General features: G+C 40.9%; 1 protein-coding gene across 1 annotated transcript in view; it reads left to right on the top strand.

Moving 5' to 3' along the window:
- The first annotated feature begins 2,823 nt into the window (after positions 1-2,823).
- Positions 2,824-27,500, top strand: part of LOC123508687 (twitchin-like) — a 166,660-nt gene continuing 141,983 nt past the window's right edge. Inside the window, 3 exon segments of the mRNA XM_045262547.1 lie at positions 2,824-2,979; positions 20,120-20,496; positions 27,259-27,283. Of these exon segments, the coding sequence (XP_045118482.1) occupies positions 20,190-20,496; positions 27,259-27,283 (332 nt within the window). The 5' untranslated portion in view covers positions 2,824-2,979; positions 20,120-20,189.

Here is a 27,500-nt window from a genome sequence, read left to right as displayed (position 1 = left end):
TCTCTCTCTCTCTCTCTCTCTCTCTCTCTCTCTCTCTCTCTCTCTCTCTCTCTCTCTCTCTCTCTCTCTCTCTCTCTCTCTCTCTCTCTCTCTCTCTCTCTCTCTCTCATGACTCACCCATCACACCACGGAAACAACACCAACATTTTAGGGCTTCAAAAATAATACCGATTTGGCTCAGGGCTTACCTTCGACACACTCTCTCTCTCTCTCTCTCTCTCTCTCTCTCTCTCTCTCTCTCTCTCTCTCTCTCTCTCTCTTTCTCGCGTGTATAACAGTGAAGGAAGGAAGGAGAAGGAAGAGTGACTAAGTATTAGAACTCTTCCCCTCCTTTCATCTTTCTTTCATTTCCTCCATCCCTCCTTCACCTCTCAATCTGTGTCAGGAGAAGTGTGTGTGTGTGTGTGTGTGTGTGTGTGTGTGTGTGTGTGTGTGTGTGTGTGTGTGTGTGTGTGTGTGTGTTTCCTTCACTCATACCGTAATAAAGGAGGGGAGAGGAGGAAGAATGAAGGGAGAGCGATGGAGGAGGAAATGGACAAGGGCAATAGAAGGAGAGGGAGTGGTGGAGGAGAGGAGGAAAGTGTGGAGGCGTTGAGAGACAGATGGAGGTAATGTGGGAGGAACATTGTGATGATGATTGACAGCGTAAAAGGAATTAGAGGCTCCTCTCTCTCTCTCTCTCTCTCTCTCTCTCTCTCTCTCTCTCTCTCTCTCTCTCTCTCTCTCTCTCTCTCTCTCTCTCTCTCTCTCTCTCTCTTTTGCCCTTGCACTATTTTCCTTTCTTCTGCAATCTATTTTCCTCCTTCCTAGTTTCCTCCTCTGCCTCTGCACGTCTCTTCCTTCACTTTTTCCCCTTCCTCCACCTCCCTCTCTCTTCTCCCTCCTCACCGCAGTGGGTACGAAAGGTACTTGGGGACCTTTAAACCCAAGACATTCATGTTATGTGGATATGGACTGAGGGTTTGAATTGTTTCAAGATGCATCATTATCTGCGTCTTTACACGTGTGTGTGTGTGTGTGTGTGTGTGTGTGTGTGTGTGTGTGTGTGTGTGTGTGTGTGTGTGGGCAGTAAACGTTTTTTTCCTTCTTACTCATATCTAGTGAATAGAAGTTTGTATCGTAATCGCTATTATTGTTGGCAGCTAATGTTTTATTATCATCGTGCCTGACGTCAACTGACCATCTCTTCAGGAAATGACTGAACACTTGAACACTTAAACACTTTATTATGCCAAACTTTTACAATTTTAAACAGCATATAAATATATAGGAATGAATGGCAGCCCATGTAAAGCCGAAGCTTTTTAGGCAAAGATACAGATTAGTTATGTTAATTTTTAAAAGAAGGAAACGAAGGAAATATACATAATATAGGAATTATGTAAATTTTGCATCCCAAAAACCCAAATGACTGAGGATAGAGTGAGTGTCTTTACTGATTTGTCTCTCGCCCTCAGGGAAATGGCTCATTCTGAAATTTTTCTTCATGATTGCACTCTGTGACACATAACACTGAAATAACTGAGCCCTTATGGAGTGACAAACTCCTACCGTGCCGCGAGCCTTATATCGTGCCGGTGCGATTGGTTATGAAAGCAACATTTTCAACCAACGTTAGTTTCGTTCCGTGTCTTCGTGTCCTTCCTCACCATTAGCAGCAGCGATGGCGGCAGCCCTCTCAGGGCCGCTCCGTGGGGTCTGCGGGTGTGATGAGGGCCGAGGCCGCCTGCGGTGCCAGTGGCCGAGTGGCCTATATCGCCCCGAGGTCGCGGTCATCAAGGCTTTGCTGGACATGACTTCAAAGCCCGGGGCCGTCACAGGGCGGGGGCGGAGGGTGTAGACAAGTCAGCGTACCCGGTGCTGATGACGGACGTCCGCCATAAACCTTGATTAGTAATGACAGGAACACGGCGTAGGGGGCGGCGACCCTCAAGTGTACGAGTATGTAGGTGGCAGCCCCTGGGGTGCAAGGCTGCATGCCCGGGACGGGATGGGTACAAAGGGGACACCACGCAGAAGGTTCGAGACCCGCTGCAGGAGATGTCGGTGCCCCACGAGCTAGGGCGCTGTCGGTGAACCAATGACCCGGCAGTGAAGGGTGAGCGGTGCTCCAGGGGTTTCCACACCCCTTGGAGGAGCACCGGCAGCCCCGGGCGAAGGTGTGAGGTTGTGCGGGGGTGATGGGACCTAAGGGTACACCAGCTGCCGGAGAGAGAGAGAGAGAGAGAGAGAGAGAGAGAGAGAATAATAAAGTACTGCTACTAGTAATAATAATGATAATACTGCTCGCATCATCATCCTCCTCTTCGTCGGCATCATCATCATCATCATTATCCGTGCCGTCTTCGTCATTGTCGTTGTCATAGTCTCCGTCCTTCCTGTCAGCGTCGCCGCCACCGCCGCAGCCGTCGTGGTCTGCATCGGCTTTATTGTCGCCTTCATTAAAGCCGGTGTGTCTGGGTGCAGCACGGCGGGGCAGGCCGGAGGCTGCAGGCTGGGATGGGCAGAGGCTGAAGCCGTGTTTACAAATACTTGGTGTCGGTGGCGGTGGGAGCCGAGCCTCAAAATAACCCACGGGCCGCTCCCATTTTGGCCGGGAGGGGGGGCGTGGGGCAGCTAGCACACGTCGCCACCAACACAACCATAACCCTCCATTACAACCTACAGATGCTTGTAGTCAGGCAAATTTAATGTTCATCAGTCACTTTTTGAGGCCCTTTATCGGACGCAAGGGTGTGGAAAGCTGGTCTGTACCCTGGGGTGTGGAAAACAAGGCCCAAAAGTGGGTCTGGTGGTTGTTCGGGTCAGGAGGGCCGGCGGGCTGCAGGTATCTGGTGGCGAGGGCTGCTGGCCCACCATTTACGTGTGTGCAGGCACGCCGGGCCCCCGAAGAGCTAGTCGCCCCGCTGCCCAGTCCGATCCCCCGAGAAGACTTACCTCCTCCGCTCGGCTGAACATCGGCCGCCTACTGTGATTACGGTGTGTACTGGAGCCACGGCAGCCGCCCCTTGACCCAACGGGGAAGAGAGAGAGAGAGAGTGAGAGAGAGAGCAGGGAGTGAGCCGGCAGGGGAGTGTGAGAGTGTGGCCCACCAGTCAGTCAGTGTTGCGATCGGTTCTAAGTGTTGCCCCACAAGTGTTCCCAAGACCGCGTAAGTGTTGCCCGTCTGAGTGGTGCAGGAGTGTTCCCTCCCCCATACCCTCTTGAGGCGCCGCGCCGCCCCCCTCCACCAGCCCCCGTCACCTCGCCTCCAGCTCTTCACCCAGCAAGTGTTCCTCCCTCTCACTCTTGTGTTGTTGTGCTGGGAGGGGCATCACCCCCTCCCCTCGGACGTGCGGTGACCCGTGGCCATGCACAAGAGGCGCCGTGCGGGCTACCTGAGGTTCCCTGTGGACCATTAGGACTATGGACTATGCGAAGCCCCTCAATTTTGGTCACCCGCATGCAGCACCTGCCTGGCCACAGGATAAACTTTTTGGAGGCCACAGGAAGCTGCTTTTTTGGAAGGCCGAAAATCTGACTTTTGGCCATTTATTTTTTGCCAATGAGAAAATGATATCGGCCACAGTTTTGTTATTTTTTCTTCCAGAAGATTTTTTTCACTCAAAGCCGTCACTTATATATTTCGTCTTTTGGCCATGCGGCGCCCCTGGCCACTGTGCGAGGCCGCCCTCTCGCGCCCTGACGAAAAGATAGCAAAAAAGAAATAGCTATGGTACCTATCCTTAATTTCTTCCTGTTTTATCGTCTACTTCCTTCTTGTTTCATTCACTAAACAATTATGTAATATTTTCTTTGATCTTCTCTTTCTTCCTCATCGCTCCTTCATCGTCCCCTTCAGACGTCCTCTCCTTTAGGCTCTTAGTACCCACCAGACGAAGGCATCCTCTTCCTCCTCCATTCTTGCTCACGTCAGCAGCTTGGCAGTTGGAGTCACTGTACCTAGATAAAAAAAATAAATAAATAGAATATTAAGATAATTTGAAAAGAAAAAAATTAAAAACCGTTCGTGAAGACATTTCGAAAATTCTTCTTCCTTTACTACCACTATCGTTACCACTACTATTTCTGCAACTACTACTACTACCACTACCACTACCACTACCACTATTACTACTACTACTACTACTACTACTACCACTACCACTACCACTACTACTACTACTACTACTACTACTACTACTACTACTACTACTACTACTACTACTACTGAGATAGGGAAAGACTAAACATAATATTTACAAATATGCTTCTAACATAACGTAATCTGCAGTTTATTTGTAGACAAAAAAAAAAAAACTCAGTAAAGTGATGACGTAACTCGCAAATCGAAATGTAACGTAACGAAAAAAAAATCTTAAATCTTGATCTTAATTCCTGAATACTTAGAATATGAAATTTATTATTATATTTCATTCTCTTTTCATCGTATTTAAATTCCACGTCACGGTTCACTAGTAAAACAAGTAGATATCAACAGAAACAATCCATTATTCCATTTTCTTCGAGTGCCTTATAGAAAAAGCAAAAAATGACCAAGAAAATATATGATTGGCTAACCTCCCTTGGCAGAAACGATTATGATTGGTCCACACGTGACATGGGAGGGAAAAGGCGAGATGTGATTGGAGGAGACAGAAGCGCCAGACATTATCATCACCTTGCCAAAATTACCAGAACTATTGGGATATTTTAATACCACCACCACCACCACCACCACATTTAACCATATTCCCAAGATGTCTGTATGGTCGATTGCAAGTAGTGGTTGTAAGGAGAACGTCGTCTATATTAAGCCGAGCATCAACCTTTCACTCCCTTATTAAGAAAGTGCGCGTGGGAGGCTCTAAAGGCGGTTCCAACTCCCTTATTCTGCGCTATAGACGACTGAATCCCATTTATAAGCTATTGGATCCTTCTCCTTTTAGCTTTAATCGGATTGGATCGGCTTTCGTCTGTCATTTAATGGGATCTGATATCGAGATGTAAATAAGAGGGTGTTGTTTAAAAGGGCATTTTATTTATTTTTGTTTTTCTTATTGTTCGTCTCGTTTTTGTTAGAATCTTCGTTGGTTTTGGTCTTATTTTTGTCATTTTTTCAACAGTATTTTTTTCTTTAATAGTACTGGATTCTATTAGTAATGGGATGCTGGTGTTAGTATTTCTTGTCTATATATAATGATTGTTACACACACACACACACACACACACACACACACACACACACACACACACGAGTTTATACAATCATCGCTCTTCCTCTCTACCTCATTACCAACAAAAATAATAATAACACGTTTAGATACGAAAAAGAAAACGATACAGCGAAGGAATGTGAAAAATGCAAAACAACCTTGAATCGACCAATGAAAAAAAGCAACAGTGAGAGAGAGAGAGAGAGAGAGAGAGAGAGAGAGAGAGAGAGAGAGAGAAAAGAACCCATTTATTACGACTGTCACATTGTTAATAAGATAAATTACGACTTTTATGGTAGAGTTAATGGTGGAAGAAATTTATTATTACTCCTTGGCTTTTTTTACATCAATATTACGAGGCCTAGATGAGAATAGACTATTATTATCATTACGTTACATTAAATTCATCCCGTCTATTTTTTTTTCTCATAAACAAGCAGAGGATGAACATGAAGTATTAAATTGTCTTGGTTACTCTTTCGAAGCATGACATGAAGCTTCAAAACTCACCTTGGCTTCTATTTTGTGATCTAGAATGTTTTTGAGTGAATGCATCGAAAAATGGTAGTTTTATTTTTTAATGCATTTTACTAGATGTAGCGTGAAATGTTTTAATTAGATTTACTACAGTGAAGGAAAGGTTATACAGTTTTCTTCTTTATATTTCTTCTTCTTCTTCTTCTTCTTTTCTTCTTCTTCTTCTTCTTCTTCTTCTTCTGACAATTGGAAATGTAAATGTGAAAGAGAGAAAATTAGAGAACTAACAATTCTCTCTCTCTCTCTCTCTCTCTCTCTCTCTCTCTCTCTCTCTCTCTCTCTCTCTCTCTCTCTCTCTCTCTCTCTCTCTCTCTCTCTCTCTCTCTCTCTCTCTCTCTCTCTCTCTCTCTCTCTCTCTCTCTCTCAGTGCTAAGATGGAACACAAACCTAATGGCCCAGGTCTTTCCTCCTCGTCTTCCTCCTCCTCCTCCTCCTCCTCCTCCTCCTCCTCCTTGAGACTCACGACACTGATTAATTTTTGCTTCGTTCCGGTGCGTTGTTGAGAGAGAGAGAGAGAGAGAGAGAGAGAGAGAGAGAGAGAGAGAGAGAGAGAGAGTTGAAAGTTGGACAGGTGAAATGAGTGAGTGTATTGTATATGAGCCAGAATGAAACTAATGAGAGAGAGAGAGAGAGAGAGAGAGAGAGAGAGAGAGAGAGAGAGAGAGAGAGAGAGAGAGAGAGAGAGAGTTAGTAAAGATGACACCATAGAGCAAAAATCTGAGAGTTTTCACCTTACAAATACGAGTCAGAGATAAATGCACTAATATATTGGAAAAAAAAAAGGAAGAAAATCAAGAGCGTTTATTTAATATCGCCTCATTAAATAAAAAAAATATAAATGTTGAGGAAAAGAAAAGGAATAGAATGGGAAAAAAAAATGAATGAAATAATAATAGTAATAGTAATAGTAGCCAGACCACAAACACACCTGCAAATAGTAACACACCTGAACACGAGAAATTAATCAGACAGGTGTGAACGCTCTCTCTCTCTCTCTCTCTCTCTCTCTCTCTCTCTCTCTCTCTCTCTCTCTCTCTCTCTCTCTCTCTCTCTCTCTCTCTCTCTCTCCTTATCTATATGCATTTCCTCATTTCCTTACATCATCATTCCCTTTCATCTCCCTCTATTCTTACATCATCATTCCCTTTCATCTCCCTCTGTTCGTCTTTCTTCACTTTCTTCTTTCATGATTCTTATTTTTTCCCTTCCCTACTTCTCTTTTCTCTATTTTTTCCTTCTCCTTTCCCTCTTGCATTCTCCTTAATGAATCATCTTCCTTTTCCCTCCTCGCCCTTCTTTCCACCTCCTTGGCTTTCACCTTTCTCCTTCTCTTACCTGTCCTCTTTCTGAGACACCTGGCTGGGAGAGGAGACGTAATCACTGGATCGTCAGGTGTTTAATGAGACGAAAAGAGGCGAGTCATATATTTATTTTTTCGTCGTGTACATCTGTGACTTGACCTAATTATTTTTTTCCTCTCTTCATTCATGTGCACTCTTTTATCTGGTTATCTGCTGCATCTTGTGGCCTTGGGGGAGTCAGAGAATAGCCAAGTGGGACCCTTTAAACCCTAAGCTGATGGGACGTTAAGATTAGCGAAGTCACCCTTGCTTTGCCACTTGTTTTCTTTGATGAGTAATGAAAACGGGGAAGTGTTTGTCAGAAAGGGAATGGGCTGAAACAGGGTGCTGTGTGTGTGTGTGTGTGTGCTCTGGTATTTCAAAGGATTATGTGTTTTTTATTACTTACATAAGACGGCGCGACTCTGTGTGTGTGTGTGTGTGTGTGTGTGTGTGTGTGTGTGTGTGTGTGTGTGTGTGTGTGTGTGTGTGTAAGGTGACAAATTCCTATTATGTAATCCGTCTAGACGACATCGCTCAGTTTTTGTTGTCTTCTTAAGAATAATAAGAAAGATAAGAAACATTTAGGGATTAATTCAACAGTGGGAGTCGATTTAATTTGTCCCTTGTGTGAATGTTTAGACTTTGGCTGTGATTTATTAGTTTTTTCTCAGTGACTCATGTATAGAAAAAAAAAAAGAAAGAGAGAGAAAGGAAGATAGACACAGCAAACACAAAAAACAAAGACATCGTGATTATGTTGTATTATCATTCTATCATTCTTTTTCATCAATTTTTATTCTACTTTCTCACACGTCATTTAGTGAAAGGAACTGTACAGACCATAAAGCTTCAAAAAGGTGTCAGATATTTTGCCATTCAGTATATTGGAGTATTGGATCCTCGTTTGCCACACCGAATGAAGGAAATGTTGGAGAGATGCACAACTTATTTCCATCTGCATATTCATCTCCATTATCATCATCAATATTGCTACCACCACCATCATAACTGTCTGAATTTTTGGTATCATTATCTTCATTAAATGTTTGATCTTTTTATTCTCTTCCATTTTCTTTTTTCTCGTCTTCCTCATCGTCTTTACTTGTCTTCTTTCCTTCTCCTTCTCCTCCTCCTCCTCCTCCTCCTCCTCCTCCTCCTCCTCCTCCTCCTCCTCCTCCTCCTCCTCCTCCTCCTCCTCCTCCTCCGCTTTGATGCAACAGAATTAGCCAGACTCTGGGTGGGTATAGACTGGCGAAACGTAAATAAACATGCTCATAATAAGGAAAAGTAAATTGATACAGAAATAGTTGAGCTCGACAGAGAAAGGCTACGCGATACTTGTTAGTTATTGGAGGTTGTCACACAATTACTTCGTTCTATTGATTTGAGTACTTGGTTGAGTATAGGTCCGCCAAAGTGCAAAAACGCATAGGTTGAAGAAAAGCCGCTGTAAAATCACTGTTTCTATTTACACGCAGGAGTTTAAATAGAGATGGTGATTTTATTTTGCGGGTTTTCTTCAGTCTCTGCTTCGTTATATTTCCACCTGCTTTTGAATTTTGTTAGGACAGTGGTATACAGACTTCATCGTTGTGTTAGTTTAATACGTGGTTTTGTACTTTATTAATTGTTTCATCTAATACGTAATGACCTTCTTATTAATCACTTCAGTACCAGGACACGTTTTTATATGCATTCTGCTTATTATTTGGTGACTTTATACAGCTTGGGAAACATATACTGAGAAAAGAATAGTGAAGACTCTGGCCTTTAATCTTATAACCTCCATAAACCCTTCCTAATGGAAATGAAATCTTCTAAACATACATAAAATTCATGGTTAAAATGTGTCTTAGTAATGAAGGGTTAGGGTTTCATACTAAAAGATCAGATATGCAGTTATATACGTGTGATGATAAAGCAAGTTCGTATGTCGAGGAATATCAGCGATGAAAAATTATACACCAGTTATTTTTTATTCGTATTTTAACATTAGTTATAAAACCAACTCCATGAAATTAGAATACATTAACCACTTTTTTTTAATAGTTAGTAAGGGGACCATTCATTCCCAGCGTTACGTGTTGGGTTGGTAAGCGTGACTAATAAGCGTGACTGGTAAGCGTGAGTACAAGGGAGTAGTGGTAGGTGGAGTACAGGTGGGTGTTACATATCGTGGGTGAGGCGCGTGGGTGATGTGGTAGGTTATATAAGCGGGAGAATAGATGCTAATCATTTACAGGTGAGCAAAGGAAATGACAGGTATACGAAATTTAAATTATGATTATTTTTAAACGTTTTTGTACTGCCAGTAAGTCTATTTTCAAGTGTCACAGGGATGATCAGTTCGCTTCTCAAGGCTGTTAACTCAGTGATGGTGCAAAATTCTTGTTAATCCCTTTAAACTATCACTAGAATCCCTCGAAACACCAGGGAAAACATCAAGAATTCACATTTTTTGGCTAGATTTTAAACGCTTTCTTCTTCCCATCGTTTGTTTTCTAATGCCACTGAGATGATTAATTGGCTTCTCAAGGATGTTAAATTCAGTGACGATACAAAACACTTATTGTCAAACTATCCTCCCACGAAATGCCATTGGAAAAAAAAAAAAAAGGAAAAACATAACATTCTTTATAACCTTTTGAAAGTAGAAAACAAAGACCTATATAAACAAGACATAATACAAAGAATACATAAGTAGATAGATCACTGGGAATGCACGTCAGAATACATAGCGAAGTAAATTGATACATACCGTGAGCAGACTGATGGATAGATTCTTGGACGCAATACCAACGTGAAAAATGATACTCGGTGATAGGTTTGAGTAGAATAGGCAGGCGGCAGGATACATAGGAAGGCTTGCAGGATAGATAGGTGGTAGGTGGTAGGTGGCGAGAGTTGAGTTGGGCATGCAGCCATCTGAGATAATTTTGAACATGACCGGCTGAGGAGAGCTTGCCAACTTCCGCCTCTCTCTCTCTCTCTCTCTCTCTCTCTCTCTCTCTCTCTCTCTCTCTCTCTCTCTCTCGCTCTCGCTCTCGCTCTCGCTCACTAGAATGACGAGTTAAAGATTACCCTTATGTGAGTGAGTGAGTGGCTTCTCTCACGTTTTGTATCATCTACCTACCTAACAACCTAACTTCCCTTCCTCCTCCTCCTCCTCCCCCTCCTCCTCCTCCTCCTCCTCCTCCTCCTCCTCCACGCACCTATTTGGCACTCTCGGGGCTATCAGGTGGCTCTCCCCGCGTAGTGCCAGGCCACCATTGCCGCTTGCACCCCCCACGCGAGATGTGAATCACCTCTCTCTCTCTCTCTCTCTCTCTCTCTCTCTCTCTCTCTCTCTCTCTCTCTCTCTCTCTCTCTCTCTCTCTCTCTCTCTCTCTCTCTCTCTCTCTCTCTCTCTCTCTCTCTCTCTCTCTCTCTCTCTCTCTCTCTCTCTCTCTCTCTGTCCTGTCACCTACACAGATGACCTCCGCACCTCATCATTTTTCCCTTCTCCTCCTCCTCCTTCTTCTCCTCCTCCTCCTCCTCCTCCTCCTCCTCCTCCTCCTCCTCCTCCTCCTCCTCCTCCTCCTCCTCTTCCTCCTCCTCCTCCTCCTTCTCCTCCTCCCCTCACGCCCACACTCTTCTATATTCTGAGATTCTTGCGGCAGCACCGTCGGCAGATCAAAATAGAACATCTACCATGAGGTTCCTGTCTCGCTGTCTGTGGTGGTGGTGGTGGTGGTGGTGATGCTTCATGTCTCTTCTTCTTTTTCTTCTTCTTTTTCTTCTTCTTCTTCGTCATGGTGTTGTTGGTCGTCTCCTCTTCGTTGTTTTTGTTGTCGTTGTTGTTGTTGTTGTTGTTGTTGTAATCATCTTCATTATCGTTATTATTGGTGTTTTTCTATATTCGTATTGGTAAGGGTTTTTATATTCATATTGGTGAGGGTAGTAGTAGTAGTAGTAGTAGTAGTAGTAGTAGTATAGTAGTAGTAGCATTCATTCTCTATCTTATATATAATTTTCCGTCATTTATACGTAACCTTGTCATGTTCTCTTCCCTGTCTCTCTTGTTTCCTCGTCTTCTTTTGTCCTTTATTTATTACATCATGCTGTTTCATTGCATAACCATATTTCCGCTTCCTCTTGCTCTCCTACTACTACTACTACTACTACTACTACTACTACTACTACTACTACTGCGTCAGATATAATCAAACCATCATGCGTATCATTCATAACTGACAGCTTCATAGATAGAAATGAGTTACGTAGGTGTGTGTGTGTGTGTGTGTGTGTGTGTGTGTGTGTGTTGTGTGAGTGTGTCGGTCTGTCTGTGTGTGTGGGGAAAGATAAGGTCATGATGGAAGGTCAGTGTACTTGTCAGGCGGTTTGACCTTAATTCAGTACATTGACCTCAAGACCATGGCATGAAGGTAAAGAAAGTAAGGTCATGATGTAATATGAATGTCATTGAAAGGTCAAAGCGAAAAGAACATGAGAAAGTGTAATAGTAGTAGTAGTAGTAGTAGTAGTAGTAGTAGTAGTAGTAGTAGTAGTAGTAGTAGTAGTAGCAGCAGCAGCAGCAGTAGTAGTAGTAGTAGTAGTAGTAGTAGTAGTAGTAGTAGTAGTAGTAGTAGTAGCAGCAGCAGCAGCAGCAGCAGCAACAGCAGCAGTAGTAGTAGTAGTAGTAGTAGTAGTAGTAGTAGTAGTAGTAGTAGTAGTAGTAGTAGTAGTAGTAGTAGTAGTAGTAGTAGTAGTAGTAGCAGTAGTAATAGTAGTAGTAGTAGTAATAGCACTCGTTCATAATGTTAAGAACATACAAGAATATATTAATTATGACAGGTGTGCAAGTTCAAGTTTGTTGTTTACCTGTGCTCTCACCTGCCCATTATGTACTTCAAGTATTGTACAGGTGCTGAGTACAGGTGAACCACTGCAATTGGTCTGTGTGTTGCTGGTTAGTCAGTAGTAACTTATTAAGTGACAGTATTGTATGAAAATTGCACTTATGTTTGTTTCTGTATAGTTGTTCGTTGTTTTTCATGAGTCGTGAAGTATAGAAATGTGTGTGTGTGTGTGTGTGTGTGTGTGTGTGTGTGTGTGTGTGTGTGTGTGTGTGTGTGTGTGTGTGTGTGTGTGTGTGTGTGTGTGTGTGTGTGTGTGTGTGTGTGTTTGTGTGTGTTTTCCCACTTGTGATCTTGAGTGTTGAGTGCATTCACCTTTCTCTTCCTCCTCTTCTTCCTCTTCCTCTTCCTGCTCTTGCTTCTTAAGTTAGACTCTTGTTTCTATGTCATACTTTTTTTACGCGAAGAATGGTTATGTTCTTTCGTTTTTGTTGCATCGTTCATTCACTAACTGTCATCCATTCTCCTATGTCAGTGTTCGTATTTCGTAAACTACAATTTGATCTCGTGTCAATTCCCTTATACACTTATTAGTATGTTAGAATTCATTATATATGGGTCCGTCTTCTGAAACACTCCGCTCTCTCACCACGACTATTTTGAAAAGACACAGAGATAATGAGACGGGTTACTAAGGGTGTTTCTCCTGTACATCATGTAGTAATCTTCTTCATTTGTCACTAAAACCATAAAAAATTCCCTTGAAAACTTGTCTCACTTGAACTGGAGGCTTCTGAAACAGTGGAGGTGCGGCGCTGAAATGTTCATGAATACGATCTTTAGTTACATTGGCTGACCAGTTTGTAGTGTTGTTATGAGTGCCAGGAATGATGCAGTTTTTATTGGTGATAGTGGTGGTGCCGTGCTAGGTAATGGTGGTGGTAGTGGTGGGGATAGAAAGATTGGTTGTGATGATGGTTACAGTGGTGTTGATCGTAATGGTGGTTATGGTGTTGTGGTGGCAGTAATGTTAGTTATAATGGTGGTGATGGTTATAGTTATGGTGTTACTTATTTTCACCCATCATCTTTATCACCCTTTCCATTTACATCACATCCATCATCATTCCAAAGATATGAAACTTTTTTTCAGAATAGATTTATACTCAGTTACAAATAGGTGAATGGAATGCACTCAGATATCACCTTGTTAGTGTCGAGTCAATAGGAAGTCAATAGGGAGCTTTAAAGTAGTGGATAAATTTACTGATAAGAATAATGGCTGCAAATGGTATACAGTTATTGACACAGGGACTGAGAGAAAGACTTACTAGCTTTCGAAAACTTCATATACAACGTTAACCTCTTCATTACCAGGACGCGTTTTTATATTTATTCTGTTTTCAGAAACTTATAACAGGATTGAAATAGTGAAGGCTCTGGCCATTAACCTTCTGACCTTCATAGACGCTTCATAATATAAATAAAATCGACTAATCACACCAAAAATCCATGATAGAAATGGGTTCCAGTACTGAAGGGGTGAAGGTACAGCTATTTACACTTTTGATTACTAGACATATCTCAGGTAAAGTATTCCTGAGTCAACCTGAAATTTTGTCTAACCTCGTCACTGCTCAACGTTCAGATAGTCACGTTCTTACACATTGTCACAGTTTGCTCCTTAAATTTCCACTGCAGCACATACAAGAAAGCCATAACAACAGTACAATACCAATAACAGTACCAGATTTATATGATAATTGATTAGAAAGAGCACTGTGTTGTATATTTCATTTGGAACTTTATCCTTTGCATTCTTACATCTTGTTTTCCCTTTTTAATTGTCTATAGTGAAAGATATCGACATTTCCAAGGATGTTTTCCTTACTTCAGTGATAGTTTAACAGTCCTGCTGCTTCACTCAGAATCCCTATATTCCTTGAAGTCTTGAGAAATGTAGGGAATGGGATAACAATACCACAAAGTTTTTCAAGGTTGCTTTCATAATTCCACTCATTAACAATATTCCTACACTGTCAACAGGGAAACACATTCATGACAACTCGGTACAGTCTCTTTGCCTAGATAAACACGTTAATGAAGAAAGACCACTAAGTTTTCAAGAGTGTTTCATGATGCCACTGATAGCTTGAAAATGGGAAAAAGACAACCCTGTACAGTTTCTTTGCCTAGAAAACACATTAATGAAGAAAGACCACTAAGTTTTCAAAGGTGTTTCATGATACCGCTGATAGCTTGAAAATAGGAAAAAATGGCAGTATCACCTCTATTGCTTCGTGAAAAATAGCAAAAATGACCGACCAAGTTAAATGAAGAAAAAATAGAAAATACAGGTTTACGTAAGATAACATTCCTTGTACAGCGTATTGGATGTTGCGTATTTGTGTGTATTTCCCGGAACACAGCTGCTGCGCGTGACTCTTACTCGGAGAAAGAGGAGAAGGAGAAGAAGGAAGAGGAAGAGGAAGAGGAGGAGGAGGAGGAGGAGGAGGAGGAGGAGGAGGAGGAGGAGGAGGAGGAGGAGGAGAAGGAGGAGAAGGAGAACGACTGCCAACACTGTGCATTCTTCTTACAGTTACCATCTTGCACCACATCGAATTTTCTTTGTACTTTCAGTACTTGTGAGAGAGAGAGAGAGAGAGAGAGAGAGAGAGAGAGAGAGAGAGAGAGAGAGAGAGAGAGAGAGCAAGAGGAAGGGACATGAGTAGAGAGAGAGAGAGAGAGAGAGAGAGAGAGAGAGAGAGAGAGAGAGAGAGAGAGAGAGAGAGAGAGAGAGAGAGAGAGAGAGAGAGAATTTATGTTTAATTACCGCCTTCACGGACCATTTTCGAAGATTTAAATATGCTCCGTGAGAGAGAGAGAGAGAGAGAGAGAGAGAGAGAGAGAGAGAGAGAGAGAGATGACTGCTACAGTGATAATGACATGAGTGAAGGAAGGAGAGAGAGAGAGAGAGAGAGAGAGAGAGAGAGAGAGAGAGAGAGAGAGAGAGAGAGAGAGAGAGAGAGAGAGAAGGAAGGGACATGATAAAGTACGAGAGAGAGAGAGAGAGAGAGAGAGAGAGAGAGAGAGAGAGAGAGAGAGAGAGAGAGAGAGAGAGAGAGAGAGAACTACTTTTAGAACACGGAAAGGAAGAGAGAAAAATGAGAAAGAAAGAGAGAGAGAGAGAGAGAGAGAGAGAGAGAGAGAGAGAGAGAGAGAGAGAGAGATAACGAGATGGACATGACCTCAATAGTGACCTTGAACTTCGAACGGTCAGCCAGCAATGTCCTGTATGCAAAGCGAGGTCACACGCCGCAGAAAACGGTGCGACCCTCAAAGAAAACGAAGGGGCACTATGATAATTTTTTAGTCTCCGTTAAGAAATCACCAGATGTATTTTTAAGCCTTTAATTTATTAGATTGTGTACTCAAGTTAAGGTAAAAGAAAGATTAGACCAAAACGTACCCTTTTAGTGAGTTTTTTTGTCAATTAAGAGCGCGTGGAGGATGAAAGGTTGGGGGAACGGAGGGGAGGTGAAGAGATGTAGGAGGAGGAGGAAGAGGAAGGGAGAGAAAAATGGGAAGGTCGTTCACAAGGACACAGAGAAGGAAGGAAGAGGGAAAAAAGGAGAAAGAGGAAGAAGAAGAAGCATTGTGAGAGATGCTACTGTCTCTGGCAAGGTGAAGGCGAAGGAGGAAGAGGAGGAGAAAGAAGGGGAGGGAAGAAGAAGGAAGGAGGAGGAGGAGGAGGAGGAGGAGGAGGAGGAGGAGGAGGAGGAGGAGGAGGAGGAGGAGGAGGAAGGAGGTGGTTCTGGCGGCCACAACTGAGTGTTTAAACTATGAGTCACACACACAGATGGCACACTCACTCTCCCTCCCTCTCCCTCTCACTCCCCTTTCACCAGTCTCCTATCTTTCACTAGCACCTATCCTCGCTGCCCAGGTGTTCACTAGTCACTACCAATATACTAGGAGCAGGTACACACTTCAGGGGACAAGGGCGAGGGACTGAGCTGAAGAGGAGATGGGGAAGTGATGGGGGTCAAAGGGGGGAATATTGGCACCCTCTGTAGATCAAGAATGGGTCTGTTAGTCACCTAGGCATTAAGTATATTCATTCTTAGTAACCCCCCATCTCTCCTCTCCTCTAAGACTGCCCTACTTAATTTTCTCTCTCTCGTTTTATTCTCTCTCTCTCTTTCTCTCATGTACTGGTCACTGTCCACACTCACGCCAGGTAGTACTTGTATTATGGTTTATGTGCGGTGTTCAAGTGTGTATGGTCGTTTAGTGAGGTCGTTCGTCTCATTTGGTGTACTTTAATGAGGTTTTCTCGTGCCAGTTAATGTTTTGTGTTGTCATTGTTTGTGTTGTGTGTTTTGTTGGACGTGTCTTGATGATGGGGTGTATTTAGGTATACCATTCCTTCTTCTTCTTCTTCTTCTTCTTCTGTTTGTTTTTTGTTGTTCTCATCTTTTTCTTGTTATTTTTCATCTTGTTCAACTTCTTGCTTTTCTTTTTTGTTCGTGTTCGAGCTCTTATTCAAGTTCTTGTTCTTCTACTTCTTGCTCTTCCTGTTCTTGTCATCGTTCTTCCTCTTCTGTTTCTTCCATATCGACAAATCTGGCTAAGGAAACAACAACAAGGAAACGAAAAAAAAAAACTGGCTATAATTACTATATTCACCGATTCTTGACATAATTCGTACAGAGACAAGCGAAATGTGCATGTTTCCTCATATACGTTAATGAAAACACGCGTCTGCGGAAAAATTATGCATAAGAAATATAAGAATGTTACATGGTGCACCTTTTTAGAAATTTTAAACCTCTGATAAGTTTCCAACATCATAAAGTTGTCCAAGTTGAAAGTTCTGTAATTCTAAAAGTAGTGAAGTGATACGGAAATGTTTCAATACACAAATACACCGTTCATATACTGCCATCAGCTGCCTCGTCGTGTAGCAATACCTGACGTGCGAGTAGACATCTTGATATTGATAAAAAAGTAACCTAGTTGTGAAAGTACTTCGTTTCAAAAGGTGAATCAGATACGTGCCTATGTCAGTATCGCATTTAAATATTGCTAGTGTCTTTTTTTTCTTTTTTTCGTTTAGCGCCGCCTGTTAGAGACTAAAGAAAACTAAAACCTGATACGAGCATATTTATTGAAGCGCTACATTCAAAGAGTAAGTTTAATTTTGGCATTTGTATTTTTTCCTGGTTTTGGCGCCACTTGATACACTCGTAGATGTATTTATAAGTTCTAATAAATAACCTAACGTACTAAACCAGATAAGAACAAAATGAAGCACCGCGTTCAAATAGCAAGTTTTAATCTTTCTCTTTTCTCTCTCTGGTTTGGCGTCACCTGATATAGTTCTATTTATAAGTTCTAATTAGTACTACACCAGATATGAGTATACTGAGATACAAATTCAAACAAATCTGCTTTTTTCCTCTATTTCCCCTCATTTAGAAACCCCTTGATACAGATAGAAGTTTTAAAAAAGTCACTACATTTGCGGGGTGCACCTGAGTTGGCTAGCACACCCGCACACCGCCCACCACGCTCTTAAAACGCCCACACCCCAACAGGTATGCTGCGCTGATTTATTCAAGGTTAAACAGGAGTCTTAGAAATAAAAGGTGCTTAAATTTTTCGTCTTGTAGTTTTTAGGCTTAGATGTAAATTCAGCTCTTCGTGTGTTTGTATCCTTGCTCTCTCTCTTTATCGTTTCATATTTGCCGGTGTTTTTCTTATCTTTCATTTATTCGTTTATCTCTTCTTGTTTCGTTATCTTGTTGCATTTTTCTGTCTTTCATTTCTTTTATTGATTTGCTCTCTCTTCTTTCTACTCCTTCCTTCGATTCTTTTTAATTCCTATTTAATTGTTTCCTTTCCTTTTCTTATTTAGTATTGGTTTGTTTACTAGTCTGTGTTCTTTTTCCCTATTTATTTTCTGTATTCCTCTTCTGTTCTCTACTTTCCTTTTCTTTCTATTCTGATTTTTTTTCGATCTTAACATGTTTCTTCGTGCACACACACACACACACACACACACACACACACACACACACACACACACACACACACACACACACACACACACACACACACACACACACACACACACACACACACACACACACCTGCTGGGCCTCTCTCCTTTTTCAAACCGACATTAATTGCCTTGTTTTAGCGTTTTTCCTTTCATTAATTCTCGTGAACGTGACTACACATTTTTTTTTACTCTCGACCCTCACCTGGTTTGGCTACAGCAGTAAGTGGGGCGTGAAGGACCAATGAAAAACGGCCATCTCTATGACGTCACGAGCTTCGATGGCGTCATGGTTTCAGCAGCCAATCCTATCATAGCACGAGCTGGTGTTGGTGATTATGTGACGAAAATTGAAGAAAAAAAGCGAATGAAAGATTTTTTTAAGGTTGTCTATATTTACACAAAGAAAATAGTGATGAATTAAATGAAAACACGTGATGAAGAAGAGAATAAAAAAAAATGCAAGTATAAGGGAACAAAAAGAATGGAAATCTTAATAATTGCGATGAAAATATGAAATGAAAGAGAAAAAGAGAGATAGAAGAAAGAAAAAAGACCAGAGCAGTTTAATGGAAATATTAATGAAGAATAGAGAGAGAGAGAGAGAGAGAGAGAGAGAGAGAGAGAGTTAGACAAGTCACATATGCTAAATTGAGTTATGTCTCAACGCTACCTGTAAACAAAAGGATGATTATTTACTCCTGACGAAATGTTCTGTTTATACTTGCAACCCTTTTGATAATTAGGTCAGAAAGAGGATCAAAGGTGAAGGAGGAGGATCAAAGGTGAAGGAAAGGGATTAGAGAAAGAAGGAAGGGGATTAAGGGCACAGGGAAGGGATTTGTCTTCTTTTATCGTCTTCTTCTTCTTTTTTTTCTTCCTTTTCTTCTTCTTCTTCTTCTTCTTTCCCGGCTCTAGTTTAGTCTTGATTGATGCCAAGTCCGTGTTGTGAGATGGCCTTTCTGATATTCTCTCTCTCTCTCTCTCTCTCTCTCTCTCTCTCTCTCTCTCTCTCTCTCTCTCTCTCTCTCTCTCTCTCTCTCTCTACGAAAAGGTCTTTTGATTTTCTCACTGTAATAGTAATAGTAATCGTAATGGTAGTAGTAGTAGTAGTAGTAGTAGTAGTAGTAGTAGTAGTAGTAGCAGTAGTAGCATATTAGAGTGTAATCTTACAAGTTGTTTTTCATTATTTTGGATCACAAGAATATATTACGAAACTTAACATATACATCTTAATCATTACGGTGTACAAATTCATCTCATCGACAACTCCTTCAATTTTGGATGATAATTTCTAACCTTTCTTTAGGGACAGGAATCTCAATGAACCTTCTCCCTCCATCTCTTCCTTACCATACACCAGTGCTCTTACACAGATAACGAAAAACACTGCAGCATCTTTCTAACCCTCTCTTGTTTTCTCTTCATTTCACTTTACTAAACCAGAGTCTCTTACATAGAAAAGCAACAATTAGAGCGTCTTTCATAACTCATCTTGTCTTCTCTTTATTCCGTTTTCATAGACCAGCACCAATCTTACAACAAAAACTCATTCAGGATCTGTGTATTCCTTCCTCGTCTTCATTTCATTAGCTTGAGCCAATGTCTATTACATAATAAAACTGGAGCATATTTCGCAACCCTCCTCGTCTTCTCATCATCCCGTTACCATAGAACATTGCCAATCTTACGACAAAAATCTCTACGAACTGTATATTCCTTCCTGGTGTTCATTTTATTACCGTAAGCCGGTGTCTTTCTTACATAAGACTATTTCAGCATTATTATATCCCTCTTTTTCCTCTCTTCTTTCCGTTATCATAGACCAGTGCTAATCTTACAACAAAAACTTTATGAATCTCTATCTTTTCCTGGTGTTCATTTCATTACTGGGACGCGGATCTACCTTGGGGTTTGGGCATGATTACACCGTTTGATTTTACATAAGAAAGGGTCTATAGAGGTCAGAAGATTAATGGCCACAGCGTTCACTATTTTAATCTCCACATAAGTTTTTGAAGTTGTATAAATAATAAGTAGAATGAATATAAAAACACGTTATGGTACTGAAGGGATTAAGCGAATGTCTATCTTACATAACAAGTCTTCAGCAACACAATAACCCATTCTGGTTTTTTCCCGGCAGGTCCCTTGATGCCTAATTGTCCTTGACGTCTCCTGGAGTGTGAGAGGCCCCCTGTAGCAACACCGGGGCGATGGGTGACAACTTTGCCCCGAGTTTCACCAAGAAGCCCAAACTCCGCCAGGAGGATGACGGGAACAAACTCATCTTCGACTGCCAGCTCTCCGCCAACCCGAAACCCGAGATCGCGTGGTTCCGGGGCGAGGAGCAGGTCCGTGAGAGCTCGAGGATCACGATCACCTTGAGGTCGGGAGCGAAGAATACCCACGATGTCCAGCTGATCCTCGACGATGTGGAGGAGGAGGATGCCGGTCTCTACAAAGTCAAGGCCAAGAACAAGTACGGCGAAGTCTCTGCCTCCATCAACCTCAACTTCAGTCGTAAGTGTTGATGTGTCTTGTTTGCTTTGCGTGGTGGTACTGTAGTGTTTCTCTCTCTCTCTCTCTCTCTCTCTCTCTCTCTCTCTCTCTCTCTCTCTCTCTCTCTCTCTCTCTCTCTCTCTCTCTCTCTCTCTCTCTCTCTCTCTCTCTCTCTCTCTCTTAAAGGGTTTCTTTATTTGAGTTTTGAGTCTTTTTAAGTTTGAGAAAATGAAGTTAAAATCTCCACAAGTGTTAGGTTAGGTTAGGTTATGGTATGCTATGCTAGGTTAGTTTGCACATGTTAGGTTTAGTTAGGATTAGTTACGTTTCATAACATTAGCTTACTTGTCAATAGATTTAGGTACATAGAGTTATTTCTAATGATCCCAACATTGCTAAAAGGTACAAATAACATGAAAAAGAGTCAATATCAATAAACTTCATAGTTTTGCAGTTAGAGAGGAAATCCTAGAATGAGACTGGTATAGGATGTTTGTTGAAGTGGAAATAATGTCATAGTGAATAATTAATTAGGGGACATTTTATTTTTGCTTTCCTTTGTTGTTAATGATAGGAAAGTTTAAGGTGAACCATGAAGAGAGATGGCATATGAGTGAATGAACAGATAGGAGTGAGTGAAGAATAATTCTGCAAAGATTATGAATAGGACAAGGCAGAAGTTTAATCGCTACAAATGAGAGTTAATGGTCACGGTAGTCATAGCTAGGGAAGGGTAACGATGATATAAAGCAAGACTAAACTATCAAACCTCGACTAGTACTAAATGAAAACTTAACACCTAAGAGTCAGAGGTTAATCCAGGTCACAGAATACCATGGAGTTTGACCTGAGCTTGATGCGAGTGACTTAACATGAGTGGCACTGAATTTTACTACATGGTCATTAAGTTTTCTGTTCCTTGTTTTTGGTTGTGCATGGCAGCTTTTTATAGCGAGATAAACACACGTGCATGATGAATGAGTCACGTGGTGCAGTGAAGGTCCGGCCAGCTGGAAGTCATTCTGTGTTTATCTTTATCATGACTTACATACCGATTAAAAACAAGTGGTTACGAATTTCTGTGACTTCCTTTTGGCTTTGACCTTCATTCAGTCTTGGCTCTTAAATACTATTACTGATGTTACTCTCTTTTTCTTAATTTCTCTTATTCTTCATCTCGTGCGTCCGATCACGTCTTATTTTCTCGTCTTGCATTGAAAAACACTACATCGTTTCTTTACTCTCATAATCTCGTGGTCATTTCTTCTGCAGCGCCTCCTTCTCCCCTAATTTAAATCCACGCACGTTTGGCTGTAATGATTCACGCGTTATCCAAATTTACATCAAGTTTTCAAGTAATCCACGTTGTTTTTCTTTCGGTTTCTTGTAACGTGATCTGTTTTGAGAGGTCGCGCTTTTAATAATTGAGTCTCCCTCATGAATCTCGTTTTCTTTCTAGCAAGGGTCGCGGTCAAAGGTGCGATTTATGGATGCTCTTTTGGTCCCTATGATAATTGTGCGTGAAGGATGCACGTGTTGGTCTGGCGAGGCTCTCAGGCGGCAGTTCTGGGCTTTGTAATCTGGTACACGTAAACACATTCGTCTCTTTATTTCTCTTTTGCTCTTTTCGCTCTCTCGCTCCCTTTTTCCAAGCACGTAAAGTTATAATAAAGGTTTACGAGAGCACGTCCCTTTAGCTTTATGAGAGCCATGAGTATTGTAGCATTTTCCTGGTGGCTTTTTACGGGAGTTTGAGGTTTGTGGTGTCTTCCTTTTGACATTATTTACGAGGCTGTGAGTTTTATTGAGCCGAACGAGGACCTGTACTGTTTTAATCTTTAGGAGCGAAAGTTTTGGCGGGAGCTCAGGCCCCGTACATATAAGCGAAGTGCGTCACCTCGAAGTTTCGCATTTATGAAGGTCACATAGTTGGACCAGAATGTTACGGTCCCCCCTCCCTCGTCAACAGAAACCGGAGACCTCTTCCTCGAAACCCTCGCCATGGCCGTCTTAGTAGTTCGATTCACAGAACGTATTTTGAAACGTTCCAATGTCTAGTCTCCATCGACGTCAGGTCTTGATTCATTGTAGCAGGTTCTAGTGGAAGTTGTTCGTTCACAACATGTTTTTTTTTTTTTAGCATTCCACTAACGCTTTAAATGTACGTTGTCACTGGAGAGGATACCTTTGGGAACTCTTAAAATAATCTATGACTTTGAAAATAACTCCTTTTGAAAGCCGAATGGGCCTATTTGTCAAATAATGAAAGTCTATTTCTTTCTTACAGTCCACTAGGAACAATTGTCAGAGAATGAGTTGTTTTGCTATATAAGTTACGTTTTCGTGATATTCTGCGTGAAAATATACAGAATGGCACAGGAATTTTTACACTGATTGGAAAAATAAGAGGCAGTGAGAGTGTATCGTCTTGGAAACATTACTGAGATATAAAAAGTAATATAAATTTGCAATAATTGATAAAAAAAAAAGTTCTACTAAAGAATGGGTTACCGTATAGAACATTTCTGGATGACATTGAAATCCGAACAACGTTTCTACAACATATAAATTTACAACATTATCAATTACAGAATAAGTAATTTAGGGCTTTGATAAGTATAGGAATAACATATTTTCACTTATCTAAAGCAAAGGAAATAGTTACAGACGCTAAATGGTCCGGGTTACAACACACACACGTACGGAAGACACATTTGCCGAGTATCAAAACTGGCGAGCAAGAAATGAGAGCTATTTACCTTTTCACTGTCTTGAGGAGAACACAGGCAAAGGTCGCTAGACGGTGAATGAACACACTAACATCAAAACACATTCCGACCTTGTTCATTCATTTGGAAGAGGAAGAGGACAAGAATGAGGACTGTGAGATTGATAGAGAGGTAAGAAACAGAGGCGTTACATCCCCTCCCTCTCTCTTGGCTATGTTGACTGTGGTGATGATGGTGACAGGAGAGGAGCAGATGGTGGTGGCGCCAATGGTGGTGATGGTCGTGGTGATAATGGCGGTGGGTGCTGTGATACTTTCCCTCTCCCTGGCCGCCTATATATGGGAGTTGTGTGGTTGGTGTCCGCCGTAAACCAAGAAATAATTGCTAAGTGTTCATCAGATGTCGCGAAGGCCAACGCTGGGCCCGAGTGGCTACAATAAATTTATTATTTTGACGACACTCTGGAAGGAAGCCAAGTGTGTGAACCGCGGCAGGAGGGAGAGGTGGAGAGAGAGAGGGAGAGAGGGAGGTAAAAGCCTTCAATTATATTTAGCTTGAGCCACACCTGAACATCTTCCTCACAGGCTGTGTAGTAAATGAGGATAATTAACCAATCTGAGATATCTGGAAACCGTGTCACCGAAGTTGTCTCTCTAAGTCAGTCCTGAGCCGTGCTTCCCTCACACCACATTTTACAACCACAGCACTCTTCTGACACGCCTCGCTCAGCACTCTACCAATAAACAAACCCTTTAACTCAGAACCTCACGCCCTTTCCCTTCATTAGGCGTTTCTCCCCCGGCGACAATCTCCTACCAGTGTGTGTCCTGCCCTCAGCACTCCGCGTCCTGCCTCAGCATCTCATTGGAAGCTTGCCACATGAGATTCACGTCACTACTGATGTTTTTTTTTTTTTTTTTTTTTAAATCAGCTAAGGTTGTTTTCATCAATTTATTGCCGATTTATTGTAAATTCCCGTCAGTTTTAAATGTTTTTGACTCGCATTTACTTATAATTGTGTTTGTATATTAATGGAATATCAACTGAATTAGGTAATATTAGCTTTGGTCCAGAAGACGAACAAAAATCACGAAAATTTGATGTTTATATGAAAGGAACAAGCAAAAAAAGGCTAACTTATATCCAGTCACTCACTTTGACGAAGAAAGGAACTTAAAACTAAGATAAATAACGAAAAAAAATCACGACACAGCAGAGAAGGTGGAAGCAAAGCAACGAAAATAACATAATGGCGATTTACTTTAACAAGACATCGTCACTCTTGAAAGGAAAGTGAACGCTTGTTTGAGGGGATAAATGACTTGCCAGGAGCAGCTGTGTACTGAAGTTATTGATGGCTCCTCCTCCTCCTCCTCCTCCTCTCCTTCACAGACAGGTAGGGAGAGGGAGATATATAAAGAAAATGTAAATGTGTCCTTCTTCCTCACGGTATCTCAGCTGCTCCGCCGTCCTGAGTGATGACTGCCGCCCGTTTTCTTTAGAATATTCCAAAATCTTCTCTCCTTTAAACGACGGTGTGAGTTTGGAATTTGTGGTGGCTTCGCGCAGCTGTTTAACGCATTCCGATGATTATTCATTGAGGTTAATATGATTTTTGTACTGCGTGGAGGTCTAAAGCCATGTATTAGAAGAAAATTCATTATTTGTTTGCGTAACTTATGTGTGCATCAAAGAAAATGGTGAAGTTTAATAGAGAACAATGTTGTTTTTATTTATTTTGTTTTTTATCATTAACGGAAAGACAAGACGTGATCTCTCTCTCTCTCTCTCTCTCTCTCTCTCTCTCTCTCTCTCTCTCTCTCTCTCTCTCTCTCTCTCTCTCTCTCTCTCTCTCTCTACTAATCCCAGTTGGTGTGCTAATAATAATAATAATAATAATAATATCTTCTTTTGAGCTTCTGAAACATTCGCAGCAATTTCTTTATCCACTTACTCACTCACTCACTCACTCACTCACTCACACTGCAAACAAACAAGCAAACAAAATTCTATGCATCGCCAACCGCTGATGAATATAACTAACTGAGAAAAGAAGAAAAAAAAAAGATAAATTAACTTTTCTCTGTCCTAACGCCACTACTTCAGTTATCCCTTGATTTACGCTGAACCTTGCATTCCATTTTCTTTTGTCAATAACTCAGTGATAAAGACGGAATAAATAAACATTCTCAGACCTATATATGTGTAGAAAACGGAAATGTGTTAGTAATTTTAGGATATACTAGTACATTTTTTTGTCCGTCCGCATTATTTTTTTTTTTTTGTGTATTTATTTCCTCTATTTCCTGCTGCCCTTCCTACTCTTCCTTTTCCCATATTTTTTTCCATTTTTAGTCTATTATACAATGACTTTTTGGCAGTTTTTGATTAGCATATCCTCTATATTCTTTTTTTTTTTTTTTTGTATTTCATATATTTACAAGAAAAAATCTGAATATATATATATATATATATATATATATATATATATATATATATATATATATATATATATATATATATATATATATATATATATATTGTGTGTGTTTATGTGTTTATGTAGCCAATAGGAAGTCAAGTGTAGATGTAAACTGTATTTGAAGCATCACAGGTCCTGGGAGAAGAATAAATAGAGAAAATAAATATAAGATAAAAACTCATCAAAATTTGTGTTAAAATCTACGGACATCTTATATCAGAAGTCATTAACTTAAGAATACTTTATGCTCGCTCCTCTTCATTCTCTTGTCTCCTGTTGGTAAATATGATGCAATTAAGTAACATCTCGGTGAAATTATCTAACAGATCCAATCTAAAGAGTCTTAACGTTGTAAATGTCTTAATGGTTGGTGTATTTTAGTAATGCCTTGTGTAATTTGTCCATTTCATTCAGTTCAGAGGCTTCTTGGCATGTTACAATGATGTGTAAGCAACAAAGTGCTTCCAAAAAAGAACCTGTGTAATGATAAATGAAACGTTAATAAAAAATAAAGTATAAATGTAAATAAAAATAAATTAAAAACTTAAACATCGATATAAACTAATACGTAAATCACATCACTAGTTAGAAATAAGACTAAAAACCACTTAATATGAGGTTAAAGTTATCTAAATCTAAATAATGGCTTCAAAGAATATATTGATCTTAGTAAAGATGAATAAATGAAACATCACTAAATGATAAACCAATAAAGACAACAACACTAAATATATATAAAAAAGAAAACAAATAAATAAATAACTCCAATAATAACCTTAAAAAAAAAATTATATAAGAACAACATGTCTAATAATGAAAACAACTATGAACTCTATATATAATACTCTCCACATACATACTTTATATTCCTGACTCTTTTTTTCCCAAAGTGTCGCAGCTTGAGGCGGTGGCAAGGAAGGGGTATTAATCTTTACATGTTGTTCCTCCCCACAGCCGTAGAGGAGCCGCCAGAAAGGTAAGCCTGAGCCGCCCCCTGCAACAAACCTGCTTTGGGTTAATTCGGCGCAGCAGGAACTCAGCGAAACTCCATCTCCATCTGGCCAAAAAATGAAAAAGAATAAAAAAAAAGAGTGAAATGCGAGGAAAATGTCTGAGTTTCATGTGTTTTCCTGTTGGTTCTTTTTCTCAATTTTTTGGTCCGATGCGTAAATGGAATTGATCTGCAGTTCCCATTTTCTATAATAACATTTTCTGCTTTTCTTTCGTTTCTATTATTTGGAGAGACGAAGAGGCGAGGGACCGGACGAGTGGAAGGAGAGAGGAAGGAGGAGGGAGAAAGAGAGGAAAGATGGAGGGAAAAAGGAGGAAAAAAATAATAATAGTGCATGGAATAACAAAAAACAAGAAAAGGACGGAATAGACGAATTGAAAACCTCCTGAACCTTCATCATCTCTGACTCCTTGCTTCTCCTCTTCCTCCTGCTCTTCCTCCTCGTCCTCCTCCTCCTCCTCCTCTCCCTCTTCGTCCTTCTTCTCCTCGCCTCTTTCGTTCCCCGCCAGCTGTGGTGTGTTATTGCTTCTTTATTTGCTTCTCTCTTCCTCCCTTTACAGCAAACGAACAGCCAACGGAAGACAAGTAAGTCCCCCTTTCACTTTCTTCCTTTATGTATCTCTCGTTTTCTTTCTTCTCCTCTTCCTTTTCTCTCTCTCTCTCTCTCTCTCTCTCTCTTGGCTTTCCTTTTTTTCTGCTTTTGTTTTTTTTACATCTCTTTTTCTGAGTTTAGTTTATTTTTGTTTTTGTTTAGTTTTCTTTCTATAGTTCAGTTTATTCTCTATATATATTTGTTTAGTCT

Source organism: Portunus trituberculatus, chromosome 25 (genome assembly GCF_017591435.1).
Source record: "Portunus trituberculatus isolate SZX2019 chromosome 25, ASM1759143v1, whole genome shotgun sequence".
Taxonomy (NCBI): domain Eukaryota; kingdom Metazoa; phylum Arthropoda; class Malacostraca; order Decapoda; family Portunidae; genus Portunus; species Portunus trituberculatus.
The sequence above is the reverse complement of the archived record's forward strand: the minus strand, read 5'-3'. Positions and strand labels throughout refer to the sequence as shown.